We start from the raw sequence: 13,178 nt of genomic DNA, 5'->3' as shown, positions 1-13,178 counted from the left end.
GACACAGGGCCGCCCTCGCCCCGTTAGCGAGCGGACACTTGCCCGCTAATTCGATTGCGTATCAGAAATAGGTAGCGCGAAGCGGCAGGATTGAAACTCCTGCGGCTAAATGGTCCCAGATAGCAATATCTGTCAGGCCTGATAAGGCAGGCAGCTTTATTTCAAAATAAAGTTCTGTTTCTTCTTCAGCCCCTAAATGCATCTGTGCCGTATTGCTCACCGAGCACGTTTCCTTGCTGTTCTGCCAGGCGTCGGACCCTGCGTCGGCAGACTTCGGCAGGTACTTATCGCCTCTCTAATGTCACTCGGTTGCATATTTCATTTATTTTCATCCTGAAGTGCTGCCTAGATCTTTTGACACTTCACTTTTAAGAGACAGCAATCTGCAGCCACTGATAGCGTCCTTAGCTGGCATCATCCCATCTTGTCTGGGCAGTCAGGACATGAAATGTGCGCTGGCAAAGGAGCACATTTGCTCCTCTCGGTCCAAACATGCAAATTATTCTCAATCTTTTTGTATTTAGATTAATCTGTGAGACAGGAAATGTCACATTGTATTCCTCACTGAACAGGCAGAGCAGACTGAAAAGCTAAAAGCAGCATAAAGGGTTTAAAGGGCTAAAATGCCAACACGGTCACCGAAGCCCACAGCCCAGGTGTGTAGGAGCCGTGCAATGATTTCAGGCCCTCTTTCGGCATGTGAGCATAAACCCCTTTTCTTACTGAACAGCCATCACGTGCCGCATTAGGCGCACATCAGATTTTCAGGGCAAGCGTGTTTTATGCAGAGCGTAACAGCGCAGATGCTGGCTTTTCTGATCCTAAAAATGGGGCTCGGTTATCGAGGTGCCGTGTCGACGGGCCGTCTCCTTCTGTGTGCGCCGGTGGCCCGGCTTACCTACGCACAGCAATTTTTCACTCTAAGTCAGAGCAGTGCTAAAGAGGAAGCGATGAGCTAGTTGTTCGGCCTCACCATATCCTGTGTTCAGAATAATTTTCATTTCTACTTATCTGCAAATGTTAATGGAATGTCCACAAATATTTTCTCGGTTTCTATGGTAAAAGAAAGAGAGTGTGAAACTGTGTCAAAACCACGGCATCATCTGCATCATCCTGTGCTTTTCGCGAGAAGACCCCTGGCACTGCCGGAGTCATCTGTGGTATTGCTTGTATGTAAACCGACATTTAGCAAATGTTGATCCCTGTCAGATGCACATCTTGAAACACGTTCTTGCATATAGGGGTTACTTCATCACTTTTATAATTACACAGCAATGACAGAGTTTATCAAAACAGCTCAACACAAGTTACTTCCTCTCTGACTCTAAAGCAGTCAGACGTTTGCTGGAATTAACCGTAAGGCTTTGGAAATAGTTCTTTTTAGGGTTTAAGTTTCAGAGTTGCTCAGCACTAAAATCTCGGGGTTCCCCCAGGAGCCCGTGCACGGAGCCTAGCAGGGTGCGAACGCAGGGGAACCGTGCCAGGGAGCTGGCACGCGGCGGTGGCGGCGCATTCCCGCACCCCGCCAGCRCGCCGGCGCTCCCCCCGAGCCAGCCCACGGCGCTGCGGCGGCCCTCGCACCAGCGTATCTCCCTGGAAGAGGGAAATCCGTGGGATGAACGGCCGCAGGCATTAACCGAGCTGTCTCGAAACCCTGCGGTCGCCCGGTGCTTTGCGAGCGCAGCGCCTGAGCGTGCCGCGGCCGGCGGCACCGGCGAGCGTCACCCCATCACGGTATGCTGGCAGAGCCTCGCCGATCCCCAGTCCCTGACCCCCAATGCCCAATCCCCGCTCCGGAGACCTGGTGGCGTTTCTGCACGCTGGCAGCTCTTGCTCCTGACACTGCGCTCCGCCTCTGACAAATCACGACTGGCTGAAGTTGTTATATCTAATTCCTCAAAGCAACATTTCTGYGGTACGTCTTTGCACGTGTCCCGAGAGAATAAAAGTGCAGATCAGAGTCTGAGAAAGACGCCCGCATCATGAAAAAAAAATGTGTGCCTCTTAGGAGGAATCCTCTGTCTGATTCAGCCTGTCTTTGGGCAGCTCCAGTAAAAATCCCCTGACCTCAAGTTACATTTCTCTTCTTGCWCTGGAGTGAATCTCTGAAGAAACCTTACAGAGACCAATAAAAGCATCACCAGCATGGTCTCAGTCAGGAAAAAAACCCTAGAGTTACATAACACCCAGCTTCCATACGGGAATCTGTCGGTGTGGGCAGGGATCTGGAAGTTTAGATCCGCTCGGCTCCGCAGTACTTTGCACTCTGTTACTGAACTGTTGCAAAGACAAATTTTATGAAYAGAGATCAAAGTGTTTGAGAGGACTGTTAGCAAATATGACCACTTGTGCAAATATCCGTGAACCTCCCTTCAATCGCCATTCAGTAGCTGCAGAGGCTGTCAGGGCATGTAATGATCGTAATGAATGTTGTATTTGCTTTTGTTTCAGCTGGCTTTGACCAGCAAATTTGGCTGATTGCTTCCATTGTTGTTTCTGCTTAGGAGACAATTACGTTGTTATCATTAAAAAGCCACTCTGCTTACACATTTCTGTGGACTGGTCTTGAAATTCCAACCTCACTATCCTAGTTAAAACAATTTTTTGAGTTATTTTTATCCTCACCTGTAGTCTTTTGCTTCACTTCATGCTCCTCTTGAATGCTGCCTTTCCCCATACTTACCTTTGTGTTTGTCTGAGAAACAGGACAAAAAAATTTGAGGCCCTCCCTGCCCCTGAGTAACCTTGTCCGCGGTTTAAATACTGCCTTTTAGCTGACGATCCCGTGGTGTTATGGCTGGGTTGTGATTGCGTTCGGGAGCAGGATACTCCTGTGGCTCTCAGATTATATTCTAGTGCAGAGCAACTCGTGCAGGAATCCAAGGAAGCTCCTTGTGTTCGTGGGTCAGCGTGCCGCAGATACAGTCAGCTGCATCTGTATTTGGTCTACTTGTGGGAAACGAAAGGATAAATATAAACTGTCCCATCTCTGTTGTGGGTCCAACGTGCAGGACTCATCAAAGCACATCGGTGGCCCAGTGCCAATAAAATCCGCTGCAGCAGGAGCCAGCAGGACAGGGACAGCCGAAAAGCAGCTGCTTTACGTGGCATATTTCCCTAGGAAAGAGTGTTTGAAAATAAATGGTGAAYGAATTTGGGGCTGATCTAACCACCAGCAGGTGGGCAGAGACAGTCACAAACTGTAGAGATCAGGAATCTGCCCAGGAGCCTGTGCTGTACTGTTTTGTCAAAAACGATACGAGTTTAAGGTATCTCCACGTGGAAGTGACTTGGGAGACTAACCTAAAGCCTCGCTGGCCACAAAACTACGCTGGACAGCACTGTGTGCCTTCGGTAAACGGGGGAGGTTTTGACTTGCTTTGTATCCAGATGACAAAAAATAAGTTAAAATTCCTCCGGTTCAGCATAAAAGGAGAGCATTTGAGACTGGTGGGAYGCGTTCCCTCAGGTTGGCCGCTTCGGTTAGCACCACTTTTGCACAAAGAAAGTACCTAACTGTAAAGGGCTTAGGRCAGACATGGGCTACGCCCGCAGGCTCCAATGTGTCCTGCAGGCAAACACACAGTACTGCCCGCCTTACTGGTTTCCAGTTTGGTGACCGTATCGAAGGGATCCTGACAGGGTGTTGAGAAAAAACAACTCTGCTCTKCAGGGAGTCTGAACGTCCACTGGAAATGTTTGGGGTCCACCAGTTGCAGCGGTTTCAGAGAGGTGTTCTGCCACTATGCCGTGATACTGTGATATCGCGCCCGCGTTGGACTGCGTTGTGCACAGTCGTACAACACTGTGTTGTGCAGTGCGGACTGCACTGCTCCTGAGAAGAAGGGGCCTCACKTCCTGACTCACCATCACCGCAGTTATCCATACGGAGCCCTTTTCTGTGCACTGACCCAAGCAATTTGCCCCAGTTTGTGAGATTTTACAATTTGGATTAAGGTAACCTGAGGCTGTATGCAGCAACTCCTAGGAAGTTGTAATTCAGTAGATAAGCATGTTCTTTCTTATGTTCCTTTTTGTTTTACAGGTTGTTACTTTGTGGTATAGAGCTCCTGAAGTTTTGCTTCAGTCCAGCTATGCAACACCAGTTGATCTCTGGAGTGTTGGCTGCATATTTGCAGAAATGTTCCGTCGAAAGTAAGAAATGTAGTTTTATTTTCTTTTTTTTCCCCATGAAATTTGAAAAAAAGTTCAATAATGACTGGTACAATACAGTGGCTCATTTTTATGTTGCAGAGGGCTGATAGGATGTTTTATTTCCAGCATAAAATGTAAATACCCATTGTATATTCCAATTTGTTGCCGTCTACGAGTCTTTTTCTTTGTCGATGGGAGTCTCCCTCAGCTCCTGGTAAAGCCTGTATGAGCACTGTTGTATTCCTGTTACGCATGAATCCAAATGTAGATAACTGTGGGCAAGAGGGGCTGTTGATCAGTTTGAGTACAACTGAATTGTGGAAAGCATTTACTTTGCGGAAGGCAGGGCACGGTGTTTAGCAGTCTTCTTGCTCTGGAGTTTGCGCATGAGAGCACCAGATGTTTGTTCACTGTCCTCTCTTGGCGTATTTGAGACCTGGAAAGTCACTGTAATGACTTCTAGAAACAGAGGTAGGAATTTCTGAAGAATAAGCTATTTTGACAAGGTGTAGGATAACAGTGGTAGTAAAAGGTAGTCAGACAGACGTAAGACTTCTTTTTTGGCTGATTCAATTGATTTAGCTATCAGAACTATTTTTCTGTGACCTATTACAGCTGGACACAGCTGAGTTGTGAATGGGAGAGGAACRCTTGTTTACTGTTCTCTCCACCTGGAAGTGGAAGCTAATATGGAGGTTTTGCCATGTAGGGTGTGGGGAGGAGCAGCCCCCCAAGAACCTTGGCAAAGTAGATCTGTCTCAGTATTAACCTGATCACATGCATTTTGGTTGAGATGAATGTAAAAAGTGTATGTGATGATCATCTAGTTTATAGTGAGCTCCACAGAGAAACTGTACGTATCATTTTGTAACAGCTACTGTAAAATCAAAGAACATATATAATGAAAATGTGAAAGAAAATGATATACGAAGTGGTCTAAAAACCAAAACAGATATAACTTTCAAGAATAGTCATTCTGCAAGGGCCTTGAGAAACAACTATTTAGTAGCAGCACATTGAGATGAATTTATATAATGTGAAGTTCAAAATACTAATTGAAGTCTTGCAAAAGAAGTTTRTGATTCCACTACTTATTAATGTTAGTATATGGAAAAATCATTTTTCTTGGGCTTTTTGCCTGGTCAAATGGCYTGGGTAGAATTATTACACTCCACCCTCTCTGTGTCTGACTCAGAAATGAGGTCAGAAAATGAGAGAAAAGAAGAATGTGGATTTTAGGAGTCTCAATTAAGCATTCCACTGCAAACTTTTGAAGATTTCATCTTATCCCATATACTGCCAGGTTCACAATGGCATTAAGCCATTAGTATTTTTTCTATTTAAATTGCAGTCAACAAGCTCGTTTTAGCATTTACAACAAGAGTAAAACAGAACAAACAACTGAATAGAGAACTTACTTTATTATATTCTCAGAACTCTTTATTTTTTCTTATCTAACTTGCAGTATTCCTGCATTATTGCCATATACAAGCACCATCGATTGAATTTTCCTGTTCCTATTTTGACATTTGAGCCTGACTTACTCTCCAGATCTCCCAGATCCAACATAGTAAATTGAATTAGTGACAGTTAAATTCTCCACTTCAATGCAAATATTATGTTAATATTACAAATCATAGACTTTTTAAAGGAAATGAGAGCTGAGTAGAAGCAGAGTTTGATAAAACCAGGACTTCTGTTATCCTTGCCAAATGCAGGGTCAGTCTGACATTCTCAGTCCTAGGTTTGGGAGACAGTCAAAAACTGTAGAGGTCAGGAATCTGCCAAGTCTGTATGTACTATGTTGTTTCATTGCAAACAATATGACTTTCAGATACTTCAGTATACAAGCATGACTTGGAAGACTAAACTAAAGCCTTGTTGCCATAAAGCTCCCATGAACAGCACTGAGTGGTATCTTCATGGACATTTTATCGGGTTAATTCTGCAATGCTCTCTGTGTGAAATATGTTGTCTTTCTGATTTTCTTCATGAATTGCAAAAGCAAATCCATGTTACTGTGATCTTGGTAGCAATAAACTGTAAAATTTTGCAAACTYCATGGATTATTTCCAAAAGCTTGAATAAGTGGAACAGCTATTTGTGCTGGAAGATGGTAGTGCCCTTGGGTAATCACCCATCTGCTTTTCAGCTGGTGTTGATAGGATAAGAGCATGAGAATGCAGCTAAAGCTTAGAAGTGGATGTTGGTTTGACATTAAGACAGCCTTTTCTTTTTACTGTATTACTGAGTGCTTGCTCTTATTTTGCTTTTTCTCTGAAAGATTTTAAAGCTCCGTTGCTTTTAACAAATTCAGTGAGACGCATCTGTATTTTTTTTTATCATGGAGACCTCACTGGAAATGGAAACAAAATGTTTCACAACATCCCTAACCTGTTTATGCCGCGCAGAGAATTGGCAGTGCTTATGTAGATTTGTGCAAACGCCGTCAGGGTTCTGTAGGTTCCGGCAGGTTACCTACTACCTTGATACACAGTAGAAAGCTTTTGGTTACTGATAGTCATTGAATGACATAAAGAGTGCTATGTCCTGAACAGAAGGCACCTCATTTAGCTTAAATTACCCTTAAGACAAACCATTTTAAGACAAATGTAAACAAAGTATTTGTTTAAAAAATACATCCAAAATAAGTCATATTGAATATAAGAATTATTTAAATAAATAAATAAATAAATCTCTGTCTAAATATACTTAGAGTAAATTTGAAGGTTTCTTGCATCTTGCCTGATGCAGCTATCCAAATGATACTTCTCAGCTGAGGACTGCAGATCTCCTGAAATCTGGGTTTGAATAAAGTCCTAACTTTAATTATAGCTATGCACATTTTACTTAAGCATACACATTTTAAATACACATTAAACATGCACATTTTAATTATGGTACAGATCTGTTGGCTTCTCCACTTTCATATGTGTACATACTACCTTAGCCTGCTGGGATCTGTAGTCACGAAGCTGGGCATATATGGTTGCACAGTGGCTGTAGCCTGAAACCGCTGTCATGTTTCCCCAGGATCTCTACTAACAAATCAGCAAGAAATTGCTCAGTAGCCAGGTACACAGGTTATGTAAGCAGAGAATATTCTGCTCCATGTATGCTTTCCTGTCTATGTGCCCTGCTGATTAGAGTAGAATCGTAGAATCATAGAATCAGTAAGGTTGGAAGGGACCTCTGGAGATCATCTAGTCCAACTTCCCCGCTCAGCAGGGTCACCTAGAGCATGGTAGACAGGGTTGCATCCAGGCGGGCCTTGAATATCGCCAGAGAAGGAGACTGCAGAACCTCTTTGGGCAACCTGAGTAGCATCAAATGAAGGATTATATGAAAATTCCCATATATTAGAGTTTCAATTTTTAAATCTTCCTTCTAGTTAAATAGGCTGCAGTCATTTCTAGCTAAGTTTGGAAGGACTGTCCTTAGCTAACTGAAGTGTAAATGGATTTGTTCCAGTGACTCCAGTTTTTTCTGATTAAAAGCTACGGTGCATTGGTCATAATAACTAGTAAGGAAAATTGTAAGGTGTACTATTGGTTGCCACAGTATCACAGAATCCATCAGAGATACAGCTGGCAGGACTGACAGGGACCCAAAGGCGTGGGGATACCCAATGGCACACTAAGATCAGCAACTTTCATGTCTCTTCTCAATCAACAGCTGTCACTGAGCCAGCTGCATTAATCTCATGTATATAGCTGTAGACACTACTGTTAAGTAATATGTTTAATTAAAAATAAGCATTATTTATAAAAAGACTTCATTCCAAGGATGAGCATTTTCTTAGCCAGTAGGAAAGGGCCTCTTACCTCCAATCTTCAGCAAATTAATCTTCACAAGCATTACAAATATCAGTTCAGACCCAATACTTGAAAGAAAATGCTCTCCCAGAAACATTTCCACCTCCCCAAACCAAAACTAAAAAATTATTATATCACTGCCTCTAGCTTCATTCAGCCAAGCAGAAAATTAACTCCATATATGTGGACTTTTACAAAGAAAGTCCATGCACCAGCTCCGTGATGCTTTAATCAGTCTGCTGTTGGTAAGATCAGCAGTCCGACAAGACTGGCACAAATAGCATGACATTGTTATTTTTTAATTTTTAAATTTTATATCATGCTTTTAGTCAGTTGTCTTATTTTTCAGCTTTCTCCAACATATCATGCTTTTAGTCAGTTGTCTTATTTTTCAGCTTTCTCCAACAGCTCCTAATATATGTTAGACAGTCATTGCATTGCCAACTATGCTGGAAAACTATAGTAGGAGGTAAGAGATGTGTGACAACTAAAATACCTGTGATGGGACAAGTTCTGTGAAGAGCGCAAGCAAGGTAGATGAACAAACTGTAAGAGTAAAAGTCGTCTTTATGAGAGTGTAAGTGTGTCCAGTTAGAGTAGTTACATCATTGTGTGCAGACAAGCCCAAGACTTTGTTACTCTTGGTAATATCTTGGTAATAAAGATGTGATAAAATCAAAGCATAGAGCCCAGTATAGTAATGAGACTGTGATATAAGAACTGGATTTGGGACCTACAGGCTCCTTTTAATCATGAACAAAACATTTAACAGTTAAGCAAAAAAAAAGAACTAGCAAAACATTCATATTCATTCTTAGATATAGTGTTTTACAGAATAGAATAATTGCAAGAGATCTTTCAGAATAAAATCTGCTATGTATTTATTCCACTTCCCAGACAAGTCATAGTTACCAGTTCAGTCTGCAATGCAGCTGATCCGTTGCATGTACTTTTTCTAGTTCCACTCCAGAACCAAGTGCTAGCGTAACAGTCTGTTGAAGGAGACAGGTCATGGTCCACTTCACCACCAGATTGCACATCACATTTTGGACGAAGGAAGAGCAGTGGACATTGAAATCCATGTGTCAGTTATGGCCTTGTGGAACAGGGGATGGTCGAGCAGTTTCAGAAAAAATAGCCAAATATAATGAAAACACCTGGCTTTGGACTGTCTCTAGAAACTGAAGCTGGTTAGGAAAGTTTGAACTTCTATCCCTAGGTGGAAAGAATGTCTCTTTTTAGCTTTATCATATGGTAAAGTCTTGGCTTCATCGAAATCATTGTTGAAATTAACCCTGACTTCAAAGGGGACTGTAAACTTCCCAGAAGCAATTTGATGTGGCAGAGTAGCACAAAGCGTGGCAGAGCTAAACTCTGTTAATGTATATCGTGCAGCACTTAGGTGGAGTGTTGCCTCTGCAAGATGGTGTTGCAGACCAGCAAGATGGGGAGGGTATTGTGTTGTGTTGTCCTGGCTTCCAGTCCCTGCTCTTCTTGCAGTGACCCTGCACAAGCTGTCTGTTATCTTATCTAGGAAATAAACTTTCATAGTTAACTCCCCAGGACTGTGAGACTTTCATTCAAAATAAGGATTGCAGTGTATATGCGAGATACTAAGAACTGTCGGTTGTGGAGCTGATGCTGGTATTCAGTCTCACTGCTGCGGTCTACATGAGACTCTGTGTAGCAGAAGCTAAATGGGCAAGAATTTAGATCATTCTCTCAGCGTGACTATTGTTATCTGGCTACCAAAGTATCACAGGAAAAAAAAAAAGTAGTTTTGAAGGAATTTAGGTTGTCAATATTTGAGCTACTGTATGCATGTCTTTACCCAGAACAGGAGGTCTAGTATCCCATTTGTTGCTGGTGGGCAAGTAAGTGATAACTCCTAACAGATCCTACAGGTTTTCTGCTGCTTTGAATGGGACAGGTGGCTTTTATCTCAGGAGAGATTTGCAGTCCAGTTAGTTCTTGAGTCTGGTCTTCAAACTAGCATCTTTTTGGTTATGCACGCGTTTGGTTTGAATTAGCTGTTCTTATAGGTGCTAATTTCTCACAGATGTAGTCATTTAAGGTTGCACTTTGAAAAAAATTAGGTATACATCTGGCAACATATGTTCAACAGCAGAACCACAGATTTCAAACTACCTAAGCATGTTCTTCACACAGAGAATGAAGAAGTAGAGATGACAGTGAGCTTTGGAGAATATAAATTCTGCTATTGCAGAGAATTGCTTGGCAATTCACAGTACTATGTCCTTTACTCCTGATATATCTTCCTTGCCATTCCTTGTGATTAACTGTCTTGATGCTGAATGCTTTTGATGAATATACAATTAATCTGTAACTTTCCAAATGCATACCTGCCTGGAGGCTTTATATGTATTAAGTGACCTTCAGTTCAAACTATACCATAGTATGTCATCACTTAAGAAATGTTTTCCGTTAATCTCACTGAATTATTCAAAGCATTGGAGGCACAGAAACATTTGTTTAAAGCCTGTGATCAATGGTGAAGTATCATATGCTGGAACACTCATAACAAAATACTATGCAGCTTAATACAGAGCTTATTTTTCTTAGACCAGTCCCTGTTCTTGCCATAGACCAAGTGTATCAGTGCAGGCAAAGGTGTGACTGAAGAGCCTGTGGTTTGGACAGGACCAGGATGAAGGTGAGACCATGTGTTCCTATACAATGCTGCAGATGAAACTCTGTCTTAAATTGAAATTGACGGGAAAACTTATGATTTATGTAGGGTAGGAAATCATGGAAACATTACCGCAATTTCTGTAGGATAGGATTACATTCTTTGGCTTTTTGCAGTGATCTGTATTAACACTTGTTTGGCACACTGTTGTGATCTTGTTCACCAGACTGGGTTTTTAACCTCTTCCTATGTGGATAGACATGAAATGCTAGTCACACTGAACACAAGAGAAAGAACGGTAACTCTGACTGCTCGGGGTGAAGACTACAATTTCATTTTACCTCTTTGCACATACAATGGTAGTACCAGGAGCAGAGTCTGGAAATATCTACCAGAGATATACCGGTATTATCATGTACAGATTTGTAAGGTGTATTTCTGYGACATCGTTTTGTCTCATATCACATGCGTTTTAATTCTTTATTGCTTATACTCCTGTGCTTCAGCATATCTGAGGATTTATTCCTCACTGTTTTAGGTGGGCATTGCAAATGCACAGCAGTTGGAATATTTCACTTTGCGTCCTAGATCCTGTAGTTCTGCATGTGGTCAAGTTTCTATCTTTTTCGGCTCCTAATCAGACCTCTTTGTGCTCCCTTCTCCTATTTTCAGCACATTTCTGAAATGCTTTTCAAAAGCAAAGAGAGAAGAGACCAGTAAGATGTTTCCCAATCATCTAAATACTGAAAAGAAGAAAGAAATAGATGGAGCAGGAAGGGAATCCATAAAAGAAAAAAAAAAAGGAAAAAAAGGAGGGGGAAGAGGTATATCTGGATACTGAGAAGGAAGGAGTAATAAAGCCAAGACATCACAGATATCTAGGCAAAAGGCACCTCAGGAATACGTGTATGAACTCTGCTTACAAGTGGGGTTTTCCCTGTAAACTGGCAAACTTCTTAAATGTGGTATAAGAAAGAACAGTTCTCTTTATCACTCAGCAATTTTAAACACAGACTTTGCAATCATATTATCTGGTGTTTTCCAGTGAGCCTTAAACTGACATATCTAGTGGACCAAAAGCTTGAAAACATAATCATTCACTTGACTGCCTGCTCTCAGTTAGATTTTGGTAGCAGGAAAATTAAAACAACAGTGCTTTCTTCTTTCTTTCTTCTTTGTCTTTAACAAGCAAAGGTGGATGTTGCAGCTTCTAACTGTAAAAGCTAAACAGCTTGATTTGCAATCTTTGAACCAAGGTACTGTACAGTTTTGGCCTGAGTTTGTTTTTGCCATTTTTGGAAATTATCTTGTTTTGTTACAAGAATGATTTAAGTTGCAAGTGCCATAAAAGTTCACCACAGCCCAGACCAACTGCGCTGGGAGAAGGTTCATTCCCTGGAAAGATCTTGTCAGCATTCAGAATTCTGTGCTTTGCACTTTTCCTCCTTTATTCTTCTGCCATTCATGTGCATATGGGTGTGTGGGAGGCTGATGGTTTTTCCAAACCAGACTCTAATAAAATAGGATTTTTTTTCTTCCTCTCCAGATAGGTGGCCAGCTTATTACAGAAAATTTTTTTAAAGCGTCTCTTAAGCTGAATAGACCCAAGCCACAATTTAGCTTCCTGACCTTAGTGATCTGACAGAAGAACAGTGACATTTTGCTTCAAAGTTTACTAGCAAAGGAAGGCAGAAGACTGCACTTGCTCATGTTACTCTTGTTTTCTGATAAGCAGGACTGTTTTCTGTTTAATCCTCAGTCAGTGGCAGAACTCCCGTTGGCTTTGGGCAGAGGACAAATGCACATTAAGGGAGCGAAGGGCAAACAGTCAGAACAATACCAATAATTGCTGTGTACAAAAAAGATAAGAGATTTCAAGACAGCATCACTTTGTTAAAAATAAAGTCCCTCATTGTTTTTTAGCTCACATTTTCCTTCAAGCCTTTGCTGGCTGATACCATTTTAAGTGTCTACAGTTGGGCTGGCGGAGAGCCGTTAGTCAGATCCAGTAACTGTATCAGCCTGTGGTTGGAGATGAGTGGTAAGCGAGTGCCAGGCCATTCAGTTGTGGTTTTCCTCCTAGTTTCCAGCCGTGCCAGACTTTCAGTGAGAGGAATAGATCTGTTGGTAAGGGAAACCGTTGATAAACCAGAGAAACCAAAAACTGTCATTRCCCCCGGCAAAAAAACAGAAGGGAGCCCTGAGGCAGGAGACCATTARAAATGGTGTGCTCGCAGACGACACTTCATCTGGGTGTGAAGTTCGGGTGATGAGCTTGCCCCAGGGAGGCTGGGGCTTGGGACAGGGACACCCTGCACCATCGCGCACCGGCGAAGCCTGGCCGGTGCTCACCAGGGACCCTCGTCCTGGGAGGGTCCTCACGTGCAGATGCTCCGAAATCCTCCTGAACAGATCATCCGTTAAAAAATACATTCATTAGAGGGGTGATGCGCCAGTCTGTGACAAGGTAAATTTAGCCTGGCCAGAGGTCAGAAGAAAAGATACGACTCCAGACCTTTCCGTGTGGCTAGAAGGCCACAAAATAGGGGACAAGCTGT

General features: G+C 42.4%; 1 protein-coding gene across 2 annotated transcripts in view; it reads left to right on the top strand.

Annotated features, from left to right (window-relative positions):
- Window positions 1–13,178, top strand: part of CDK6 (cyclin dependent kinase 6) — a 135,236-nt gene that overhangs the window by 89,083 nt on the left and 32,975 nt on the right. For both annotated transcript variants that reach the window (XM_085310509.1, XM_085310508.1), the window contains one exon: window positions 4,046–4,155. In XM_085310509.1, coding sequence (XP_085166635.1) covers window positions 4,046–4,155 — 110 coding nt within the window. The remainder of the gene's footprint in view (window positions 1–4,045; window positions 4,156–13,178) is intronic.

Source organism: Rhea americana, unplaced genomic scaffold (assembly GCF_003343005.1).
Source record: "Rhea americana isolate MKP2758 unplaced genomic scaffold, rheAme1 scaffold_32, whole genome shotgun sequence".
Lineage (NCBI taxonomy): Eukaryota > Metazoa > Chordata > Aves > Rheiformes > Rheidae > Rhea > Rhea americana.
This window is presented reverse-complemented; position numbering and strand designations above follow the sequence as displayed.